This window comes from Thermobia domestica, chromosome 10 (assembly GCF_964235325.1).
Source record: "Thermobia domestica chromosome 10, izTheDome1.hap1.1, whole genome shotgun sequence".
In the NCBI taxonomy this organism is placed as follows: Eukaryota; Metazoa; Arthropoda; class Insecta; order Zygentoma; family Lepismatidae; genus Thermobia; species Thermobia domestica.
In genome coordinates this window covers 38,113,139-38,138,350 of record NC_137463.1, presented here as the reverse complement: position 1 = coordinate 38,138,350, position 25,212 = coordinate 38,113,139, and the positions used below count along the sequence as shown (strand labels likewise).

The window sequence follows — 25,212 nt, the reverse complement described above, 5'->3', positions numbered from 1 at the left end:
TTTGATCAAGATCGGTTGAGTGGTTCAGGAGTTATGAAGTTTTATTTATTTTTATACCCCTCCTCCTCCCCCATCCCTCAGTTCTACCATCAAAATGAATAGCCTGAAAGCAGCCCAGCCTCGAACCTCATCCATGTTACAAATTTGATCGAGGTCGGGCGGGCGGTTCAGGAGATTTAGAGTCACAAACATAGTGATTTTCAATTATATAGATTGAAAGTTTATGGTAAACTCATAATATTCCTATCATAGTCTGGGTTTTAGTTGTCCCCTCCAATTTTTACCTTCTAAATCTACCTCTACAATAAAAGTAAAAGTTCATGGTATGAGGAAAATGATAACTAAATAAACACGACGTTACGAACACACATCAAACAATAACTGGACTTTAAGAACACATATCAACAAATTTACAACAATCATGTGATAAGAAAAGTAATAAAATAAACCGGACGTCATGAACAGGACGTCATGAATATACGTGTGAAAAATAAACAAGATGTAAAGAAAACTTCCAACAAATCCAATACAATCTTAGATTAGAAAAGTAAATAAACTCGTTAAGAATATTACCAACAATATAAAAAAATAAACAGACACAACGTTAAGAACACGTATCAAGAAACATTCACTGAATTAGAAAACTATTTTAAATGAACGCAATGTTAAGTACACATACTAACAAAATGTAAAACAACGAACGCGATGTTAATTAAGAACACTTTCAACATATATGAATAGTGTTTGTAGTTTGTTGAAAACATCCCTAATCTAGGGAAATTGCGTAGGTAAATTTAGCCAAAATGGAAAAAGGAAATTTTTTTGTAGGACGTAAAATTTCAGAAAAATTCTCGCACTGATTGATTGGCCAATACATACGCTTAAATGTTTCTTTGTTCTTCAGAATTAAATCAATACAATAATAATTTGTGTGTGTGTTAGAGGTCTGCATGGGCCGGAATTTTTAGCCCGAGCCCGGCCCCGCCGTGAATTTACAATGTGAGGCCCGACCCGAGTCCGAAATATGTTTTAGCATTTAGGCCCGAGCTCGCGTGATAATCAAATGAGCCCGAAATATGCCCGAATTACAGAAACTTAATAATTAACGCAAAATTGTATTTTTATTTACAGCAATTAGAGGTTTAATTTTTCAGTTATGCTGTAAAAGTTCTCCAGAATGAACGGTGCAATATATGTCGTTGTACAGTATATTTACAAAATGAGGCCCGACGAGGTCCGAGAAATATGGTTGTATATTTAATAATTTACAGTTCGAGCCCGGCCCGGGCTCAGAGTTATATATGTTTTGTAGGTCCGAGTTCGGCCCGCGGGTCCGTGACCTCTAAAGATAATCTATGCCACATTGACTTGATCCCTAGTCTTCCGTAGCAAGCGCCGCTATCGGCTGAAGGAATTCCACTCGCTTTCTCTCGCTTAGCAACAGCTGAACCCTTATTAGCTCAACGCGTGGGTGTGAGCTTTAGTTCGCATTTTTGCCACGGCTCAAGACATTTTGGCAGCACTATAGTATGTGCATCGGTTCAAAGTATCATAATTTGCACCGTTTGTTTGTTGGGTATATTTATGTGTATTTTTTGTTTATAAAAGCGAAGAAAAAAGTAAAAATATAGAAGAAAAAATTAAATTAATAAAATAAATGTTATTGGTACTTTCTTTATTATAGCTAAAATAATCTCAATCACATAACTTAACCACATAGGAATTGGACACTAACAAACTAGAGAAAATTTTATTAGAAAAGAAGGAAAATTTTGTCTGTCAAGGGAAATTTTCTTAATAAAACCTACGAACACTGTATATGAGGCAATCATTGGATGGAAAAGTAATTATATGCGCCGTTGAGAAAGCGTATCAACAACACTAAAACATTAAAAAAATCTGTGTTAAGAACAAGTATAACCAAAATGTAAAACTATCATTGGATTGTAAACTACAATTAAATAGACACGACGTTAAGAACATGTCAAATGTCAAGAATGTATCAAAAAAATTGTCAAAACTATTATGAGGTAAGGAAAGAAATTGAATAAACACAACACTGATAAACAAGCACAAAACAATCTTTAAAGGAAAATTAGGTCAAACTTACGAAAAATTTAAATTTATTTGAATGTCTAATAAAAGTTTGAAATAATATTTAAATTTTTTATATATATCTACAGTATAGAACCCGCACTAATCTCAGCTTTGCTACATTTCAGGTTCGAGACGTTGTATAGGAGAGAATGTAGGCAAGATGGCAACATTCATCTTCTTTGCTAGTCTCCTTCAAAAATTTACGCTTCGTGCTGAGTCACTCAAGGAGTTACCCTCTACGGAACCAGTCGATGGAATAGGAATAAGGCCAAAGTCCTATAATGTGATCATTGAAGAAAGGCATTAACATGAAATTTGTATGGAGACTGATAGAAGTACCCTCATTAACGAATTTGGAGAATTTGTTAATGGGTCAAATGTAGATATGTTCCTGAATGCTTAAAAAATATTGTGTATATATAAATTAAATTATGCAATTTGTTCTCAAATTTAAGTGGTTACATATATATTCGAAAGTTGAAATCATTGGTGGATCCAGGACGGACTTCTGGAAGGTGGCGGCGGGTTGTAATAATGCTATTTAGAGCTACTTTTTAAGAGCCCCAAACTCTGGGATGAGTTTTATTCATATATAAATAAGAAAATTTGCTCTTCTGAAGGGAGGTGGGGGGCGATCGGCGCGATCGTCCCCTTGTGGTTGAAATTGGATAACTTGTTTAAGATTTACATGTTATGAATGGACAACAAACTTAGCCGGACGCTTTTCTCATTGGGAGAATGGCATCTTTTTACACCTTAATTAAGAGTCTTCATCCCTGCGAAATTAAAATACGGCTAATTTTACAGTAATTATGTGATATCTTCAAATAGATGAAAGATAATTGAAATATGGAACAAGAGCGCCCTAGACAATATTATTTTGCGTGAGGTACCGTTATCACAAGTCACCTAGCGGCTTTCCGTTTTCAGCTGTTTAGAAACGCGAAAATAAATGCCGATTTTCAAAATGGCTCGAAATCGAAAGCAGATAAGTAAGTCGTGATAACGGTTTCTCATGTAAAATAATATTGTCTAGGGCGCTCTTGTTCCACATTTCGATTATCTTTTATCTGTTTGAAGATATCATATAATTACTGTAAAATTAGCGGTATTTTAATTTCGCCGGGATGAAGACTCTTAAGCGAGGTTGAACATTGATCTATTTTAAAACAGATTTCAGATCAACTACGAAACAAGTGGTTAATAAAGACGTACTGCACTTTGTGACTGTATGTATAAATAGAAAAGTGTAGTGAAAAATGTAGTGACATAGCAGGACGATTGTTATTTCTACAATGGGAGAGAAAAAATTATTTCTCTCTCTAACAAGGAAACACACTGAGAAAAATGGCAGTACAAAATATACAAAGAAACGTTCATTGGCGTTAGTTTTCCCTTATACTGTCTGACTTGGGCGATGTCCGTGTACTTTGTACTGCTGCGTACTAAAAGCCTCAGTATTGGAAAATAGACGTACTGTACGTATAAAAGAATTGGCGTCATTTGTTTAGGGTGACGTCATTTGTCCATGGTGTGTGAGAGTATGTACGTATGTTCTTTACCTTCTGCTACGTATGTTTTGCACTGCCAGTCTGTATAAAATGTTCGTATAGTGCGTACGTTTTATATTGCCAGTCTGTACGAAACGTACGTACATTACCTTTGCTTTATACTGCTTTTCTATATGAATTGTACGTACAGTACGTACATTTTGTACTGTCCGTCTGTATGAAATAAACGTACAGTACGCATGATTTATTCTGCTAGTCCAAATGAAATGTACGTACACATGATTTATATGTACAGTTTATTAGAACACAATGGGCCTTATGCAGAGTCGTTCTTGTGCGTGATTAGTACCATACTAAAGAATTCGACTAACATATGTTTCCTGCAGTAGTCAGTCCTTTAGTATGACGCTAATCATACGTCAAAACGACTCTGCATAAGGCGAAGAATGTCTTGTCACCTTAGTGTTACCTTGTCACACACTACTTACCAGTTTTATACGTGGTTTTGGAAGCAGATGAAACTACTAACAGATAATCTTAATTGTATCTGTAAAGAATGAAATATTTTTAAAAATCAGTAATTAAAATTATCTGTCACCAGCTTTCAAAAGCACGTATAAAACTGACAAGCACTGTGTGACAAGGTAACGCTAAGATGACAAGACGACACTCAGTAGTGAAATAAACTGGACATATAAATCATAGGTCAAATTACATTACGTCCTGCTTCCTTCATTGTACGTACACTCATGTCCAAAATTATTGTCGCATATCTATAAATATGTTGTTGTAGGATTATAATTTGATAACGAATTCGCCCGGTATTTCTTATAATGTTAGTATGTGTATAATCGGCAAAGACATGTATGTAGCAAATTTCATGTCAAAAGAGCAGTAAATAAAACCAATAAAACGAAAATAAAACTTTCTTGTCCATTTAGCATTATTTTGTTTTGCTCACTCTAATTTTCGTATTTATTATTCTTTTCCTATGAAATTTACTACAAATCTACATTTCCCAATTATACACATAGTAACAGTATTAAAAGTACCCTGCAAAATCAGTATCACATTATATTCTTACAAGAAGATATTTATAGATATGCGACAATCATTTTGAACATGAGTGTACATTTCATCTGGAGTAGCGGAATAAACCATACGTGTTGCAGATAGCCTCCAATAATAAGGGGAGACACAACCTGAGAGCTGGATTTAGCTCCAACCTTGCGAAATATATATCTCTACGTCACTGAGACCGGTGATGATAGTCATTCGATTCGCTTTTGCTTTGTTGTGAACTTAGGGGTCTCGGAATTTTAACTTCACATAAATTGGGTATATAGGAAAAATGACTTTAAATTAGTATCTTGAAAACAATTAAAGTGATCAAAACGAAACGTAACCAAGAAGTATCGGAAACCGTGACAAGTGTTGTCAACTAAGCATACAAGTTGAAAAATATAAACAGCACTATATGCCTTTTATTACACATTTAAAAACTACTCACAAAATTTATACTTCAATTTAAAATTGGGGTCATTTAAAATTTTAAACTATGCTGAGTTGGCAAAACTGGTTACGGTTTCCGATACTTCTATTATTGGGCACCAGGCCCGTAGCCAGCCCAAAAATTTAGGGAGGGGGCGGTAGAAGTTAGGTGGGGCCCGACCCAATCATATTATATTTCATCACAATATTATAGTTCATTTGCAAGCCTACCGTGAAATTTTATGGGGCCAGCCAAAATTTAGGGGGGGGGGCGGCAACCTCTTGCCCCCCGTGGATACGGGCCTGTTGGGCACTAGCTGAAGTGCCCGGCGTTGCTTATATATATATATATATATATATATATATATGCAGATTTATAAAAATATTTGAAACTGGTTTTCCACATTAGAATACGTATGTGAGTCAAAATGAAATACTAGAAACCCAATTACAATAACATTGTAATATGCAAAACATACAATATTACTACGAGCTACATCTACATATGAATATATTTACTTCTAAAAAAGGTGCCAATGCTTAGCAAAGAGCGTTGCTATTGGATTAATCGTTCGGTTCACGGGACCCTACACTTAAAGAATTGAAGTGCCAAATCCGAGTCTTTTAAGTTCATAGCGACGTTCAAAGCTGGTGCAAAAACAGTTGCTGTTAGAGAAAATTAAAGGGTTTTGGGTAACAAATGAAAAAATTGGCATTTGTTATTTCTAGAATTAAATATATTCGTATGCTACAACACAATAAATTACACGAAATTTAAAGTTTGATGCATTGACATCCTACTTTATGCAAGCATCTCACTTACAATCCCATAGCCAAGGAAACGAGATAGAATTCTTGAATACAAAAAGAAAGAAACGTTTGAAGTATAATTTTAAATACCAAGTGCAACGAATAAAAATATTTACCCTTGCGTGTATTCCCAGTTACAGTTACACCTGGCTATGGGTTTTAAACTATACAACCACATACGAAAATAATTGCTGGTTTTATACAGAATGGGTTAAAGAAACACATAAAATTTAGTAAATTTTAGACGAAATATTTTATTTGCATTATATACGTTTGAAAATGTTACAAAAGCAAGCATATCACTTTTCCAAGATCAAATTAAAACAATAGGCATCTATCAACACAGAGACTGATGCTTCACGCTAGAAAATATTAGCAGCTGCCATGTGGAATGCAAGTAATTGGAAATTACATATAATGTTATTAAACCCAAACCTTACAAAGTAGTAAAGCATTCTGGAATAAGTGCAGTTAATAATGAACGAATAATTCAATAACTTTACAGTTATACTTAAAGAAACTGAATGATGTAGTTTTCCGAAAACAAACTGACTAAATATTCTGAACGATAGTTCAATAATCTTCAGGTGGCACACTTTGAACAAAGTCCGTCACTGATCAACGTAAAGTTGAAAGCACTGACTAGAGCCATGGAATTTGGACAATATGTATCTTCTATAGTGTAGAGACGCAATTTGCACAGGTTTTGTTACATTCTACTCCTATGTAGGTCGTAAGATTCAATTTTCATATGATCATATCAGATTAGTTTTTCATATATTTTTGCTCATTGGTCTGTTTACTCCCCTTAGTGCACCCAGTGTAGGGTGACCAAATCGTCAACTAGAAAAACCGGGACAATTTTTTACGTTTGGATAGGTTACTCCCCTAAATATATATTTTTGCATCTATCTCTCTCTCTCTCTCTATGTATCTCACAAAAAAGGACAAATTTACACTTTTTCATTTTAAAACCCATTGAAAAGGTTGTGGAATTAATTAAATAGCAAGTAACTATTAGCAACTAACAAAAAATAAAATTTTGAAAACATTACTAAAATACATAAAACATTCATCAATATTTATCAATCAAAATCTGTCACCGGCAGAATTTATAACAAACTACTCTCAGCATCGGATTCCAACTCCGTTTATTTGCTTTTTCTCACTTTTAAACATTATGTCACTTACAGCTAGTTTTCTTTTTACTTTCATTTTTATAGTTCTATACTTTTGTTTCCCTTTCTTAAATGACAGTATGTTACATCTTAGTCAAATCATGAAAACACTGTACTGTACTGCTGACAGCGCCTCAGTCTTCCACCGCCCGAAACAGAGAGTAAAAACAGTTTATTTTTCATAAGACTTTCAGCCCCTTGCATTGTCGTCTGCGGAGTGGGAGTCTTGAAGGGGGAGGCCTAGGAGGGAAAACAGTGCAGCCACCACATCCAATATTGCAAACGTCGTAATGATGTTGTTCAGTAATTAGACATATTAAAATATAATCACATAGTTTAGAAAATAATAATATTATTATTTTCTAAGCTATGTGATTAGAATATACGGTAATATAAATTAGGAAATTTTAGATTGGAAAGCTTTCTTGTACCTAATGTACGTTAATACGGGACATTTTGGCGTCCCGGGAAAATATTTCGGGACACCGGGAATGGTAGTGAAAAAAACGGGACAATCCCGTTTTTACGGGACGGTTGGTCACCCTAACCCAGTGCAATCAGAAAATGCTCTAATAAAATTGAGTACATGATGAAATAGGATAGACTTTTTTAATGCTGTATGAGTTATTAAGTCCTTCCACCTTGAAAATTCATTTGATAGTGTCTTTTCCTCCATAAATTAAAATATTCAATACATAATGAAACTGAAACAAGTGCGTGGGTATCTTATTATTCTATCATGTACTTACCTTTATCTTAGCCTAGCGTTATAATATTGACAGGAGAAAGACAGCGGTTGAAAAAAATAAACAGAAATTATTTTCTACGTTGAGCTTCGACTTGTAAAGAGGTTATCCACGATCAAATGTTAATATTTGGATTAAAAATATTGATTGTGTGAAACGGCAAAAGTGCATAGAAATTCTTATATTTCGTCAAATAATTACTTAACTGTATTGTGTACAGGCTGATTACAAATGGTTCATCGGGCCTCGTGACCTTGTTTTAAAAGAACTGGGAAACTTTCAGTGAAGCAACATACCTGAAAACAATCATAAACTTCCACCTTTTTACGCCTAATTTCGCATACATGTATAGGAAAGGGGGGCAAGAGTACGCAAATTTCAATTAAACTTATATATTTTGGTAAAAAATAGTTACAACGGAAAACTTTTACATGGAACACAAAACTTGAACTCTCCTTTACGAAATGTGAACTCAACTTTTATACACCTCTCTCATTGGAGGAACTATAATTCGTAAAATGAAAACATTCAAATTCGTACTCTTGCCCCGATATGTGGGGCAAGAGTACGAAATCAAAGGGGCAAGAGCACGCACTCAAAAGAGCATTAACAATTATCACAGATGATAGTGCCTACTCCTTCATATGATGTGCATTGTTCATGCCACCATTCATGGCATCTTGCGCACTTGATCCAGTCTTCTATTGCTGGATCACTGTAGATGATATTGCATAATGGACACTCGTACACTACTTCCTCACTGACCTGAGGAGTTACCTTCGGTTGTAGCTTTCTTGGTACAAGGTGATGTTTGCCTTTGCTCTTTGGAGGGCGCCGTTTCAGAAGTAAGTTCTGCTTGAAAGGAGAGGATGTCAGAATCTGATTGATCTCTGGAAGATCAAGATTTTTTTTGTTTCAGGGTTTGGTGGCAGTCGGAGGAGGACTGACAACCACCAAAGGAGTGCATGATGTGGACGATCTACATGGGCTCCTGCTTACTTCCAGTGAAGATCCAGCTTTACTAGTTGGAGGTTTGGTAACCGATGAACGAGCATCTGGCAGAGGGGTGTTGGATATGGACAATCTGCATGAGTTCCTGTTTGCTTCTAGTGAGGATCTAGCGTTACTGGTTGAATATTTCGTAACAGATGAATGAGAACGAGCAACCGGCAGAAGAGTGTTTGAAGTGGGCAGTCCGCATTAGCTCTTGCTTGCTTCTAATGAGGATCTAGCGTTACTGGTTGAATATTTCGTAACAGATGAATGAGAACGAGCAACCGGCAGAAGACTGTTTGAAGTGGGCAGTCCGCATTAGCTCTTGCTTGCTTCTAGTGAGGATCTAGCGTTACTGGTTGAATATTTCGTAACAGATGAATGAGAACGAGCAACCGGCAGAAGACTGTTTGAAGTGGGCAGTCCGCATGAGCTCTTGCTTGCTTCTAGTGGGGATCTAGCGTTACTGTTTGAAGGTTTGGTAACATATGGAGGAGAACGAGCAACTGGCAAAGGAGTGTTTGATCTGGATGCGCCACATGGGCCCATTTTTACTTCCAGTGAATCATCCAATGAACGATTTTGGGCTCTATTCAGGTCTGATGCTTGATTTGTTTCTTCAGGAATGCTTTCATCTTCAGAGCTGGCTTCTACATTTAAGTCTACCACATCTGAAATAGAAGGAAGAAAATATTCTTCATTGAACACATCTGGATTCAGTGGGACAACTCCAGATTCTTGAAGGCTGGATACCAAGCCTCAGTAGACAAACTCGCAGCTTGGAATTAGGCGGGATGGATGATTCCTCATCCATTTATCACACACTGTTGAATACACCCGGATTTCAGTGGGTCAAAAAAGGAGCGATCTAATGGTTTCAAATTATGGCTAGTATGGGGTGGTATACTCAACATCACTATCACATTTTGCCTGCAGAAATCAATCGCCTCGATTGAAATGTGAGAGGTTTGATTGTCAAAAAGTAACAATACTTTTTTCGTAACCGAATTTGATCGCACATGTTAGTGTAAATAATATAACCATTCTACGAAAAATTGTGAGTTGATGAACCGGAATCAGATATCATTCCCACAGAACCCAGCGGCGAGCCATCGAATAATTCTTGTTTCATTCGTTTTCTGGGAAATATATGGGGAGTAAAGGAACCAGATGCACTCACCAGGAAACAGCTGTTATGTTAGCTCCAAAATCACTAGATACAGTTTTATTCACAACTGATTTTTAGTCGACTTTTGAAACTTTATGAGGAACCGTATTTATGCCAGTTTCGTGCATGTTGTAGATATCCCGTGGAGGAAAGCCGTTTTCTTTTACAAGATCTTTTAGACAATTAAAAAAGCGTTCAACTTGTGGCTTGCTAAAACCACGAGCTCCCCCCAGACCAATCTTTGAAGGCTGTCGCAAAGCTATAGTTAAATGTCTACGACGAAAAGACTGTCCAATCTCTTCCTGCCGTTCGATTCACATGGCTAAAGGATATGGGGCAACTAGTTACGTTCAGCAAAATTGTATGCCATTCTTCTTAGTTCTTTTAAAGTTAAGTAATAGAAGAATTGATCCAGTAATGTGATATATTCCACTAATTTGTTCTCCATTTCTTCGGTAAATAAGCCTACTGGCTTTATTGTGCCTAAAGACGTTGCAGATTCTCATTTAAAAAAAGGAAAGAAAAATTCTTGATTCTTCTTACATCAGTAATGGGAATGCACAGGATACAAAAAAAAATCAGATAATATTTAGACCCTTTATAAAAATATATTTCCAAATTCAGCTTATTCCATCAGTTACAGAATGCTTGTCACCTACGAGGGTAACTTGAACACTTCTCGAGCTATCCTTGATGAAGCTCGATATTGTCAAATGTTAGGTTAGGTTAGCTTAATATATCTTTATAGGATCCCATACCACCATTGGGCTGATACCGCCTTATGCAGAGTCGTTTTAACGTATGATTACTAAAGGACTGACTACTACAGGAAACATATGGTAGTCGAATTTTTTAGTATGGCACTAATCACGCGTCAGAACGACTCTGCATAAGGCCCATTGAAATTTATTACTGAAGACTACTGACATTTAAGATAAAAGAGGACAAAGCGTAGCATTTCTGAAACCTGAATAAAATAAGCAAGAGTAATATTATTCAATAACTGCAGATTTAACTATCTCACACGTTTATCTGTTTCGAAAACTTAGACACCACCTTAGATACTGTTATGTAAGGAGTGGTATTTAGAATAACAATTTATCCCTCGTACATAAGAAAATATCAGGATTCTTTAGGATTCTTAACGTTAGAGGCTACATATGGGAACCAGTATTAGTAAAGTTTGCCGTCACTCTCTATTACAATGGAATCTACATTCTTTTTTGATTGTTAGATCTAAATAAAATCGGATTGTTTTTTTTTTTTTTTCATAGAACAGAAGGGGCAAGAGTACGCACGCGTACCCTTGCCCTGTCGGTATCTGCGTACCCTTGCCCCCTCACTACACAATTGACTTTCCCGTGATGTTGTACAGCCAACTGTTGGAAGAAAGTCAATTTACTCCATCCTGTCAAACAATGGATATGTTAGAAACTAACGCTTTATAGTTCTTTGAAATCGTTAAAAAATTGTGTAAGTTATTCCTTAAGTACTTATGTCCCAATATTATATCAAACTATTAGAAAAACATAAATAATTACCTAGATAGCTTGTAGTTTTCCGCAGCACACTCAAACTTGTTTAGGTTCTAGACGCCGTTAACATCAAACTCCACATGACGCATTATTGCGATACGCGAATATATTCACCTGATTTTAGGGAATCGTATTCTTACCCCCCACGTACTCTTGCCCCCCTCTACTCTAACTTTCAACTACATACATGTAACTAGGGCCAGATGGCAGTTATCAAAATGGCTTCTGGCTAGCAAAAATTATGCTAATGATGAACGCACTCTTCACATGGCCTCCTAGATCTCCAAATATAAGGGTTTGTGTCTTCCTCCTTTGGGAGCATGCCAAAAACTATCCAAGTTTGGACTTGTAACATCAAAAATGTTGTTTGTCTTTTTTTAGTAATACGAAAAGTGCAGTTATAGCACGTTTTTGGCTGGTGAGACTTCAAATTAACAACTGCTGCCATCTGACGCAAATCTTGTTACATGTATGAGAAATTTGACTTACAAACCTCACCAGTTTTTTATTTTTTATTTTCAGGCATGTTGTTTCACTGTAAGTGCATTACTTCTTTTTTTAAAATAAGATTACGAAGCTCGATGAATCAGTTGTAATCACCCAGTACTACTTCGTTCACAATATCACACTAAATTGCTCTATATCGATATTGAATGATTATGTCTGACATAAAAGCGACAGTAACTGCACATGTTGGAGAACACAGAAAATCAAATCGCATGTGATCAATAAGTTTACACACAGTACCGTATTTTCTTGAACAAGCGTAACATATGTCTAATGAAAGTGCAAAAGACATAAATTTTTCACAGGTTGACTCAGACGATCGAATTTCGTCTCAATATCATAAAATCCTCTTTGTATGACCAACCAAATATCCTCGGACTCCTCCGGATATTGTGCAAACGTGGCATGGAAAATCTTAAACGCGGCATCGACACCTTCCAATAAAAAGGAACAATTATAAAACGTGTTATCAACAACGACATACACAGTCTGTATTTCTTTGACACTTTCCCCAACATATATTACCAGTGGCTGGAATGTTCTTCCCAACCTATGCAGCTTACTCTTTCTCTCGTTTATAGTAGTTTCGACATCATACATTGATGCAACGTGCGTAGTAAAGCCTCCCTCACTTCTGATCGAGATGGTTTCCAGGTTATCTTCTCTTTCTGCTTTCGAACTGTCGATATTCCTATTACGTACGGAAGCAAGAATAGGGCAGTTGATGGTTTAGTGGTTGGGCTTTCATTTTCCCCTGGAAAAAAGATTTTGATTTATTAAAAACAATTGTACTTTTTTACTAATTCAAAATTAGTACAAAAATTTAGGTTCATCGTGTAACTTGTTTGACATTCATACAATACGGGTACGTAAATATGATGAGAAAATATTTTCTGTAAGTCTTACGAGGAAGGTCCATAAACCGTGAGAGTTGAATTTTGATGAAAATTTGTGACAAGATTCAGTTCAAGTTGCTAAGTAACGTAGTAATAGTCACTCGATGCGCAAATGCTCCGTTGAGCTGCTACACCGACGCCATCTTGAAATCCAGTAGGCAATGTCCAAAAATACCCTTTTGGCGCAAACATGAAAAAGCTTTTGATAGATCTGACTTCAGTATTGTAATCCAAGGTAGACCATCTATATGTGGTAGTACTTCCAGTGCATGATCGCCATCTTGAAAGGCGCCATATTGTATCGCCGTCAAATATGATAAATAGCAAGGGGGTCATGTGGGGTATCAATTAGCACTGGAATTTACTCCTGTACCCATTTCCGTAACCAAAGTTTACATATCTGTTTTCACTTCAGAGTTAAGAGGTCTCTTACCCACAGGAATATATAAAAACTGTGCGAGTTAGACTTGTGTTATGAAACACGTTCGTGCGAGCACTTGCAGGATTTTAACTAATGCAGTAGTTAATGCAGTATAATAGCTACTATAGCAATCAAATCTTGAGACTAGTAAGAGAAATCGTTAATTAAATTGAAATGTCTGTAGTGAAAAATGGAATAGCAGCATGCTTCAAGTTATACCTATTTCAAAGTGCACTATATATATGAGTGTGTGTGTGTTGCGATTATGCATAGCATTTAAATTCTGTAATATAAGTTAGTTTCGACGGCACATATGACTTTACAAGAATATGTCTTGAAGTTATTAGAAAACTAATAGAAAAATAATAGAAAAAATATTAGAAAAATAATATAAACTGGTGCACATAAGCAAATATTAACCTACTAACCTTTTGCTCTTCAGTTGATGATGGATATCCAAAACGAAGTGATTAGCACACAGCATCATGGAGCAGTGCAAACACTTAACAAATGCACTTTCATCACAATCTTCATGACCACAGACACTATTTTTTACTAGTCTCCAGAACATTTGTAAATGAATCAACTATTGCTCCTGTTACGTACCCACATTTCTGCCATGCATATGCAAGCATGTCCTTTAGGACTGGCGTACAAAATTGACGATACACTACAGAATGCATTTTCTTTATGGAGATTCTTACATATACCTTGTACACCGAACAAGTGAACACCTGCTAGAATTAGTTATTTATCACAGTTTTGATATGAAAACTAGTCTTGCCCTTATTATAAGCAAGTATTTTATCGTTAAAGGTGGGAAGATGCAGATATTTAATTATTTAATATTCTAGGAAAAGCAAGAAAGAGGCTTGTTTTATGGATTGCAACTTGGTATTGAATCTTGTAATATTTATTGCCATCTATTTTTAGCAGGTATGTATGTATTCTCTTATCACTAATAGCAGAACAGACACAAGAAAAGTGAATTCTGAGTTTCCAGGTGTATCTGCTTCTAAGAATTGGCTGTGAACTGATAATTTAAATCCACTTCATTGTTCAATGCGGCAGCAATAAATCGATTGTATTTAGACAAACTGGCAATAAATACATTAAATTTTTTTACCTTCGTAATATACACGGTAAATTATAGGTTGTCAAATACGAGTATTGGAAAATAATGCAATATTCTGCAACAATTATGGTCTTTGCGTAAGATGTCAAGATTAGAGAAGAAAACTTAAGACACTATAATGGACCAGGTAAAATTGCCTAAAATAAATTTTTGGTTTGATAAAGTTCAACATTAAACACGTATGCCTGCTACGCTAAAGGAGACGTGGATCTACTGATTATAGTGGAATCCGAACCATTTTGGTCGTTCAAATAATATGCACCAGTTCATATCATTTTTCTAATATATTTCCGAACAATCCCTTTGGTATTCTCTGCTCGTCAGCACTATTAGGCATGTGTTTCATCGACCAGCAGTCTATTCCATCGCACTTTGAAATAGGTATAAATTGTAGCATGCTGCTATTCCATTTTTCACTACAGACATTTCAATTTAATTAACGATTTCTCTTACTAGTCTCAAGATTTGATTGCTATAGTAGCTATTATACTGCATTAACTACTGCATTAGTTAAAATCCTGCAAGTGCTCGCACGAACGTGTTTCATAACACAAGTCTAACTCGCACAGTTTTTATATATTCCTGTGGGTAAGAGACCTCTTAACTCTGAAGTGAAAACAGATATGTAAACTTTGGTTACGGAAATGGATTCAGGAGTACATTCCAGTGCTAATTGATACCCCACATGACCCCCTTGATATTTATCATATTTGACGACGATTCAATATGGCGCCTTTCAAGATGGCGGTGATGTACTGGAAGTACTCCCACATATAGATGGTCTACCTTGGATTACAATACTGAAGTCAGATCTATCAAAAGCTTTTTCATGTTTGCGCCAAAAGGGTATTTTTGGACATTGCCTACTGGATTTCAAGATGGCGTCGGTGTAGCAGCTCAACGAAGCATTTGCGCATCGAGTGACTATTACTATGTTACTTAGCAACTTGAACTGAATCTTGTCACAAATTTTCATCAAAATTCAACTCTCACGGTTTATGGACCTTCCTCGTTAGTAAAACATAAGAAGAACTGGCGTCCGCATTGGACATAGAAAGTCGGGATAGTCATTGAACATGGAAGATAGCATGCTGTATCACAATTTGTTACATCAAAGCAGCAAACATTTGTTAATTGCATATAAAACAATAGTTTCTAATTTTTGAGATAGGATTTGTTTTTAAAAAAATACAACCAAATAAAAATTGTCTTTTTTTTTAAAGTCCAACACATTTATTTGTCTATATATTTCTCTTACATCGTCATGAATTTTGCAGTGGCCAGTCGTTGATCTGTCTAATGAAGATAGCTTGTATTTCTTTTTTTCAAAAAATGCGGGATCCAATTTTTCGATACTGACACTGTGAGGGTGAAATGTTCGTTATTTGGATAGTAAAATCATATATAATTTTTGAAGGAAATTATGGTCTCTGACATACCTCTGTACGATTTCAGATGAAAAGAGACATACGATTCTCATTAAATGCCCTAGAAAATATTCCTTGTCAAGTTCCCATAAGGTACTATTTGTACTATGTTCATACTGTGCATAGTCTCGAGGGACCAGAACTGAATTAATTCATCTGAAGGCCCGGGCTAGAAAAAATATGTGCCCCCTGCTAACTTCAACTACTTCATTTCTGTGAAAATAAAGAGGGAAACTTAGGGGAATATGTTTCATATTTTAGTCATATTTTATTTTATGATGATTGTATCTTCATGATTTTTTTAGATAGCTAGTTGGAATTTTGATCAGAGTAGGCCCCTGTCTACCTGGTTCCTGCCCCTCCCTATGCCTCCCTAGTGCTTTTTCCACCATCTACCTAGAGCTTTCTGATAGCCCTTATAAACAATGACGTTATAAAGCAACAGAAGAGTATGAAGTGGGTAGTTGGGAGATAGAGAAGGGGAGGTACCGAAGACACCAAAAGGGGGAAAGTTTTTGCACACACAACTTTATTGATAAAAAAAGTAATTTATGCAAGGGGTTAGAAGCCCCGCAGGGCTCGTTTAGTTCCACCTTGATTCCCAAGATAATACGTCACACTCAAGGATGTTATAAAATAGAGGATCTGCCCATACATATCTTCATCAAATGAACTCAATGAAGCCAAAAAAAAAAAAAAAAATGACATCGTCTAAGCCGGCACGTCTGATTGGCTACTCTCTTTTCCGCCATGATTGTTGGCTCGAAACATTGCGATCTTAGTGGTGCGGAGTGGGTGGATGTGGCTGTGATGTATGGCTTCACGGTTTTCTTGTATGGGCAGATCCTCTATTTTATAATATCCTTGGTCAGACTCGAGTAGTGCAACTTCGATGTAAATCCAACCTCACTTGCACAGACAAGAATATACAGACCACAAACTCCGCGAAAAAACTGGAAACATGGCAAACCGTAGCGCCTCTAACATACGACGACGGAACTAACCAGTTGATCTGTCATCAGCAGCTTGGAAAGATCGAAAATAACAATCTCTAGTAGCATATGTTGGGTGAAAGCGTGGTGTGCTTTCTTTAGTTTGTGTTTGACCGCTAGTTTGCATAAATTATTTAAACATAGTATTCGATAAGGATGTACGAAAATGTCAACAAAGCAATCCAAACACAATACAAGATATGCTTTTATAAAAGGTACAAAAAATATGATAGTTGTTTAGTACGGGTAACTGATAATCTGATCTTGCACTGCAACTGACACTGGCATGCAAAACAGACTGAAAGAATGAGCTGGATCAAGGGCAACCCATGATGTCACGTTTGAAAACCGATGGCAGCGCTATTCCACTTACGACGAAACATCATTATCCACCAAACATTGATTCGCTCTTTCGCCGTGCAGACGACACAAACTAATTTCAATAACGCATATAGGGAGTTGCTCGTCTGTTCATTCTTGTCTGTGCTCACTTGATTCCTTGCTTCTTTGTAACCAACTTGTGACTAGGGTAGCGAGTGAAAAAAAATGCTGTTCCGTCCAATTGACGCGGCAGCGCTTGTAAAAATAATGGCCTTCACATTTAAAAATTTGACGATTGAGGAGCAGAGTTGTTATCAGATTTCTGACTGCGGAAAGGGTTAAACCGGCCAATATTCATCGCCGGATGGTGGCCGTATACGGGGGATACTGCGTGTCTGACAAGTCTGTGAGAAAGTGAAGTGTCCGTTTTCGTGAAGGCCGGAAGTTTCAGTGATGACCCGAAAGGAGGCAAGGCTAACATGTTAATCACGGTCGAACTCATTAACAAGGTGAACGACCTGGGGAGAAGTGATCGGCGTGTCACAATGTGAATGTTTGCAGTGATGGTGGGGGTCAGCGTTGGAACAGTATGAACAATTGGTGGTGCAGTTGACAGTGCGTATGTTACATTTTTGAATTTTTTTAGATATATTGGTTCTAACAGGTCCGCAAAATGTAGAATTATTTGCTGGAAAAGTGGGATATGTGTATCTTAACTGAGTGAGAATCTATACACAAGTCTTATTTCTGCTTTTATGAGATACATTAGAAATGTACAGTAAAGAAAACCAATTTTCTCGAAATACTACTTTTGTAACATAAACAACTCTTGCTTCCAACGCCTCAATTGTGCACGACAGCTTGGGTTACCGGAAGGTCTACGCGCAGTGAGTTCCGAAGATGCTCAGTCAACCGCAAAAGAGCTAGTACTGCAAACATGTTTCGGTATCACGAAAAACCCGCATTCCTGGAGCGGATCGTCGCCAGTGACAACAGCGAGTACCATCACTTCGAGCCAGAGACAAAGTAAGACAACACGCAATGGAAGCATGAGTCATCATCTTCCCATAAAAAATATCAAGCTGGGCCCTCAACAGGTAAGGCCACCGTCCTTTTCGACGTCCGAGGTCTGGCACTCATTGAATTCCTCCAGCGAGGAAAAACCATTAAAAGTGACGTGTACTGTGAGACACTCAGTAGCCTCCGTAAGTCCATCAAAAGCAAACAGCCTGGTCTGCTTATTGAGGGAGTGATTATGCTCCCTATAACGCTCGTCTACATGTCTCCAACGACACACGAAGTGTAATGGACAAGTTCAAGTGGGAGCAAGTTGAGCATCCACTCTAAGCCCGGAATTCTCGCCCTGCGACTTACATTTGTTCCCTTCACAAAATAAATTGTCTCAAAGGGAAGCACTTCAACTCGTACGACGAACTGAAATACACAGTGGGGTACTGGCTGTTGTCACAACCACAGGAATTCTGTGAACAGGACCCTACATGGTTTACCCCGAATATTATTAATAAAATTAAACGTAAAACTTATCATCGTAAAAAAAGTCGTCTCAGTGTAGGTAACACTAAGTACCATGAAGAGCAATTTCGTCAACTGCGTAGAGAAATTAAAGCAGAAATAACTGCTGCTTATAAAGAGTTTTAAGCAGCACAGAAGATAAATTGAAGAATGATCCGAAATTATTATGGTCCTTCATTAAAAATAAATCGCGTCACTTGTCTTCTGATCGCATACAGTACAATGGTCACGACCTTACTGATGATAGGGACATAGCTAAAGCATTCGGGCAACATTTTAGTTCAGTCTATGGCTCCTCAAGAGCGGACTATGACGTATCGAGCATGTCTCTAAATGATCGTTCCAGTGCTCTTCTTGATATATTTTCACTACCTCTCATATCTGAAAAAGAAATAAAAGAAGCAGTAAGGAAGTTGAAATCGAAAACAGCAAGTGGCCCAGATATGATCCCAACGTACATTGTGAAAGGCTGTTCAGATATATTCTTACAACCTCTGAATATTATATTTAATTTATCTATAAAAACATGTACCTTTCCTGAAAAATGGAAGGAGTCAGTTGTGTGTCCAATACCCAAAACAAACTCAGCTAGCAACATCGAACAGTTCCGACCAATTTCTATCTTATCTGCGTTTGCCAAGGTGTATGAATATATACTGCATAAGCGAATAATGGATCATGTTAAACCTGCATTATCTGTCAGTCAGCATGGATTTCTGAAGGGCAGATCTACTGTATCAAATCTAGCACTAATAGCAGACTACATTTCGAAGGAACTTGACAAGCAAGGACAAGTAGATGTCATATATACTGATTTTTCTAAAGCATTTGACGTCATTGACCATGACATTCTGTTAAACAAACTGGCATCCTTTAACTTCTCGAAATCAACTCTGCAATATTTTGCTTCCTACCTTCAAAATCGTAAACAAACTGTATTGTATCGTAATCATAAATCTCAAATCTTCCTTGCAACATCTGGAGTCCCTCAAGGCTCGAATCTGGGACCTCTACTTTTCATTTTGGCGGTAAATGATCTTCCTGAGTGCTTTGACCAATAGCTTTATTAACCTATATAATCTGTATAGCGATATACTATGTAACACTGTAATTAGGCCTGTGCCTGTTGTGTTATATGTCAATAAATCAAATCAAATCAAATCAAATCAAATCCTTTGAGTCGCAAAACAGTTGGATAGTTAAGCTCAGGCATCTGGTGATTACTTTTGAATAAAATGTTTGATTATACTCACAGTGTTGTTTCGTACATTTTCATTTGAACACCCTTCGTAATTTTACACTTCCTATAATGCTGAATGAATAAAATAAGCATAATACCTTTTCTATGGAAGAGAAGCAGATTGTAGATAGAAAAAATTAAATCTTTGAGTTTTACGTCCCTCACTTATGCCGGCTAGGCTAAAGGAGACTGTGATGGTAAGAAATGAATGAAAATGGTGGAATGAAGAAAGTGGGAGGAAACGGGAGAACCCCGACAAAATCCACGAACGCGGTGTTTGTCCACCATAAAGTTCACTTAGCGCGAGCTGGGATAGAAAGGGGGACCTCATGCACCAGAAGTGAATGCTCTACCACGGAGCCACCACGACTTCTGTTTATAGATAGAACTGACAATCAGTAGTGAATTTGTGGTGGATTGAGGCTTGCGGGCTTAAAAACTGTACCCCAAAATTCCGTTATTTCTATAATAATAATGATAATAATAATAATAATAATAATAATAATAATAATAATAATAATAATAATAATAATAATAATACCACTACTACTACTACTACTACTACTACTACTACTACTACTACTACTAATAATAATAATAATAATAATAATAATAATAATAATAATAATAATAATAATAATAATAAAGGTATATATTTTTCATAGAACTCACGTGGCAGTGTAAACTATCCAGGAAGAAGTCTGCACATAACGGGTTTGGGCAGTAATCCACAAACGGAGGAAACGCATTCTCCGTTATACTCTACCTGAAGTACTCTTACGCGTCTAAATTCACTACTGCCTCCTCTTAAGAGCCTTATGTACTGCGAAATAAAACTACAACCATTTTACAGTTGTTCCGTAGTATCTTCAAAACAAAAAAATAATCGAAAAGTGAAAAGTTAGCCCACTAGACAGTATCATTTTGCATACGCTACCGTTATCACGATTCACTCCTATGATATGCTTATGAACATTTTTATGGGCCTTCCATTCACTACAGAAAAATTGTAAAATTAGCGGTACTTTGATTCCGCAGTACGAAAGACTGTTAATAGACGCAGTTCAGGTGAAGTAATAGACGGTATTGTAACACCCAACAATGTAATAAACATGTTAACACAACACCAAATACAAGTTCTCAGTGGCGTATTTAGGGGGGGCTTCCGGGCTTAAGCCCCCCCCAAATCTTACTTACTATAGTAAAGTATATGAAATATCTTGCAGAATTTTCACATTTTCAGGCAACCCCCCGAAAGTTAGCAAAGCCCTCCCAGAAACAAAATCGTAAATACGCCACTGCTAGTTCTTATGTATGAAGAAACCTTGACTTTTTTCCATTTTAACTAAGGATATTTCGCTTTTCTTCGCTGTGTAGTGTTTCTCCAAACGCTGTTTTAGCAACGATAAAACATGTTACTTCTCTTTCAAAGTAGTGCACTATATTCTACTCCTCAAGGCTAAACACTTGATATTCATAACTCAATTTCGATCACAAAGTGACATTTTGCGTTTTTTTTTTCGAGGGATCTGCATAAAGAAAAGAATCTTGCATCTTGCTGTCTCAAGTGGATGTATAGTTCCAAGTAACTGGGCGATAAGCACAGAGACTGGGCTACTTCCGTACTTCACATTCGATAATCTGGATGATTTTGAACTTTTTTCGCTGGTATTTGTAAACAGAAACATACAAAAGCTCATTTACTAGTGCATAACGTGCAGAAAAGTTTGACATAAACACGACAGTGAGTAGTTGTGTACGTGCACAGCAACGGGAAAGTGTAACGAGGACACTTTTTGCACGTCGAAGACATAAAGAACTCTACAGGCTAGTGATTATTGTTAAACTTTAATCATTACCTTCAAATGGTGAGAGAAATCTGTTGCAACCAACCGTGCGCGTTTATTTTTACCCATTACATACACTGGACTGGATTACTGGAAATTTCCATGTTACATATACTGAACTGCTGGAAAAACACTTGTTTCTTATTGATATTTCGATTATTTCCTATATACCGCACTTGGATTTCGATGTTTTACTAATATGTAAACAAGTGCGTGCGTTATAGGCGCATAAATCCTGTAAGTGGCCTTAAAATAAGTTAATACGCAGACAGAAATTTGGATTTAATACGCGTATGCAACAAACACAGAAAAATAAACACACTGCTGGACAAGACTGCACTTATTTAATATAAAAACACATTTACACGTGACGTTTCGATCTTCTAGCCAAGATCCTTATCAGACGTACACTGAGTGATACAAAAAAACTACTCAAGTATATATATATATACACAATTCATCTCCCTATCTGCTCTCCCATTGGTCCGTTCAAACAGCCAATCAGAAGCGTGGAAATCTATCTGAACTGACCAATGGGACAACATAACATTCTACCAGAAAGAAACAACAAGGAGCAAGCAATCATTGAATACATTAATTCATATACATTTTTCTGTATTTATGTGTTTTTATATTAAATAAGTGCAGTCTTCTTCAGCAGTGTGTTTATTTTTCTGATTTTATTCGCAAGACGTTCACTATGATTGTGTGTCAGCAACAAACACGCTGTTAACACTTCAAGTCATTACATACCTTGAAAGAAAGTATGCAGAATACTGTCGAGCAATACTTCAAGATGTTGGAAAACGGATATATAAAATGATGTCAATTAAAAGTAAAATACATTACATAAGACGTATTTGATTTAGGTAATTGAAACTAAAAAAATATAACATTGCTTGTCTTCCCCGAAATTCTTTAATTTTTCAAAGAATTTTTAACTTTACATTTGAGTTCCCTGATTTTTCCAGTTATTAAAAACCTGTTTATACCCATCAGCCGTAGGTCAGTCGGTAGTGCGCTGAGTAGTATTAGGGAGAACCTGGACATATGTATGAAACGGATATATTCTCTACTCCTCCAGTCAATTCCGGGACAGTATCTTCTACAGGATCCTGTTAAACTTCAACATATTTTTTTCTTATCAATCTCCCGGATACAGGCTTAGCGCGAGAAGGAGACAAATATTAATGTAATTTACATGAATATTAATGACAAAGGAAGCTAGCTGTTCATTAAACGGGAAATGGCAATTTATATGGATTGTACGTTTGGTATCATACCGCATAAAGGAAAGACCCATATTCCAAACACATGAAAGAACAGTGAGCATAAATATTATTTCATTATATACTTACAAAAGAACTGAATGGTACATATATTGCCTCCTGGAGTAGACGTGTCACCGCTAACAGCGGCAATTGTGGGAAGAACTTCTCCTTGAGTTCCTTCCTGTACAGATGTGGTAGATGTATCTTGCACATGTGATTCTCCTTCTGTATCGCCATAGACAGGATTCAAAATCTCACAACCTGTTCCACATAGTACCGAATTTGACAGGTCTAGAAGAGGGTCATCAATATCTACGGACTTACTAACCTGTTAAGTAAAGGAAACAATAAATCTTGTGTAATTGCATATACGATATGTATTCCCTTTCAATCGAACGGCAATTTATCTCTAATCATGACATGTAAAACGCTTTGTCAAGTTACATATGAATATAGGGCTTGGTCCACATGTATGGAAACTATTTTGGGAAACTTATCATGAAGCGTACAGTCATGTTCACACCAGCAGTGGTGTTTACTATGCATACCCTGGCTATAGGCAATAGGCCTACATAGGAATTTTTATTTGAGGATGCTTGTGTTGAGAGACATCTGATAGATGTAATATGCCTATAATTTTTTGCACCGACTGTACTTGACGTTTAACAAAAAATTTCTGGCTGTTCATATAATTCGTAATATTGTTTGTTATTCTATTTCAAATTAACATGGAAAACTGCAAAAAATTTCGGGCACCCTCCTATTAAAAACATCATCACATTAGACTGTAATGGCATATTACATAGAAGTCCCTAATTTGATCGCTAAATATTTGATTTTTACGTCCCATGCTTATGCCAGACGGCGATGGTGGGAATAAATAAAGTGGTAGAATGAAGAAAGTGGGAGGAGACGGGATAACCCCGAGAGAACCCATACACATTGTGTTAGTCCTCCATAAAGCTCACTTGGCGCGAGCAGGTATTCCACGTACCAGAGGTGAATGCTATACCACTGAGCCACCGCGTCTCCTTTGTTGTTAAGTTATAGCAGGTTGCGAGATCCTGGAGAGACGTTAGAATCCCCCACTAAATATTTTGGAAGAAAAATCCCCACTAAAACTTTCTGGGGAGAGAATAAAATGAAATAACGTCCGCAATTTGCAAAATAATTACAATCATTCATATGTTATTAACTTTTATTTCATTTCTAATGATTGGGTGATCTAATAGTCATCGATATAATTCCTAATATTGCATACTTTAACATTTATGGATGCTCAAGGAAGTGAAGTTTCTCTATCGAAACCTTGTCGTGAAAAAGTGCGAAGAGCTCTTTTTCTCCAGCCCTGCAGTCTCCTCCAATTCGATTTCATGATTTCGCACCCTGAGTTAAAGTCATGTGCGATATACACGTATTCGTTATTAGCTCCAGGTGTAAGCATAGGCTTATACGTATGTATGCATGTATGTATGCGTGTGTGTGATAATTTATTTCTCGGTAACTACTGCTCGAATATAAACCAAACTTAATATGCAAGTAACTCATCGCCTAAGGAAAAAAATTGCTATATTTTGTAGTTTCCCCCTGATTCCTAGGGGTGCTGCGAGTGATATGTAAAAAAAATAAATGGAAAACGGTTTATGTAAGCGTCGAATTCATAATTTTCCAGATCACCAAAACTAATACTCATATTTCCTATAGCATTTAAATCCAATTTCAGCACCTATCGGTTCGGGGTTTTAGAGGGGGTCACATGTAAAAATAATCGAAAACAAATTATATTAGTGTCGAATCAATATTTTTGTATGAGTCGTTGGGATGAACATTGACACTCCCTCAACATGGGCAGGCCCGTTTTAAGCAGTACTAGTGCCCTGGGATGTGAAATGAACTTCTATCCGTTTAACTTTTTAAAAATCATATATATGTACCGAAATATCAATAATGATCTATCAATGTACAGTACTTACGGAATAGACGTACACCGTCTGTTAGAAGAGTGTTACTCTTATTTGCGTAATATACTGTAGATGCAGTACCAAACAAGAGGACACGGGAAAAATTTGGGGAGACCGTTTATACGTAGCATC

At 36.7% G+C, this 25,212-nt stretch overlaps 1 protein-coding gene across 1 annotated transcript in view; it reads left to right on the top strand.

The window, feature by feature from the left end:
* The window catches only part of LOC145661439 (methyl farnesoate epoxidase-like), an 85,702-nt gene extending 82,705 nt beyond the window's left edge, over window positions 1–2,997 (top strand). Inside the window, exon 9 of the mRNA XM_081726746.1 lies at window positions 2,223–2,997. Coding sequence (XP_081582872.1) covers window positions 2,223–2,404 — 182 coding nt within the window. The 3' untranslated portion in view covers window positions 2,405–2,997. The remainder of the gene's footprint in view (window positions 1–2,222) is intronic.
* The last annotated feature ends 22,215 nt before the right edge of the window (window positions 2,998–25,212 follow it).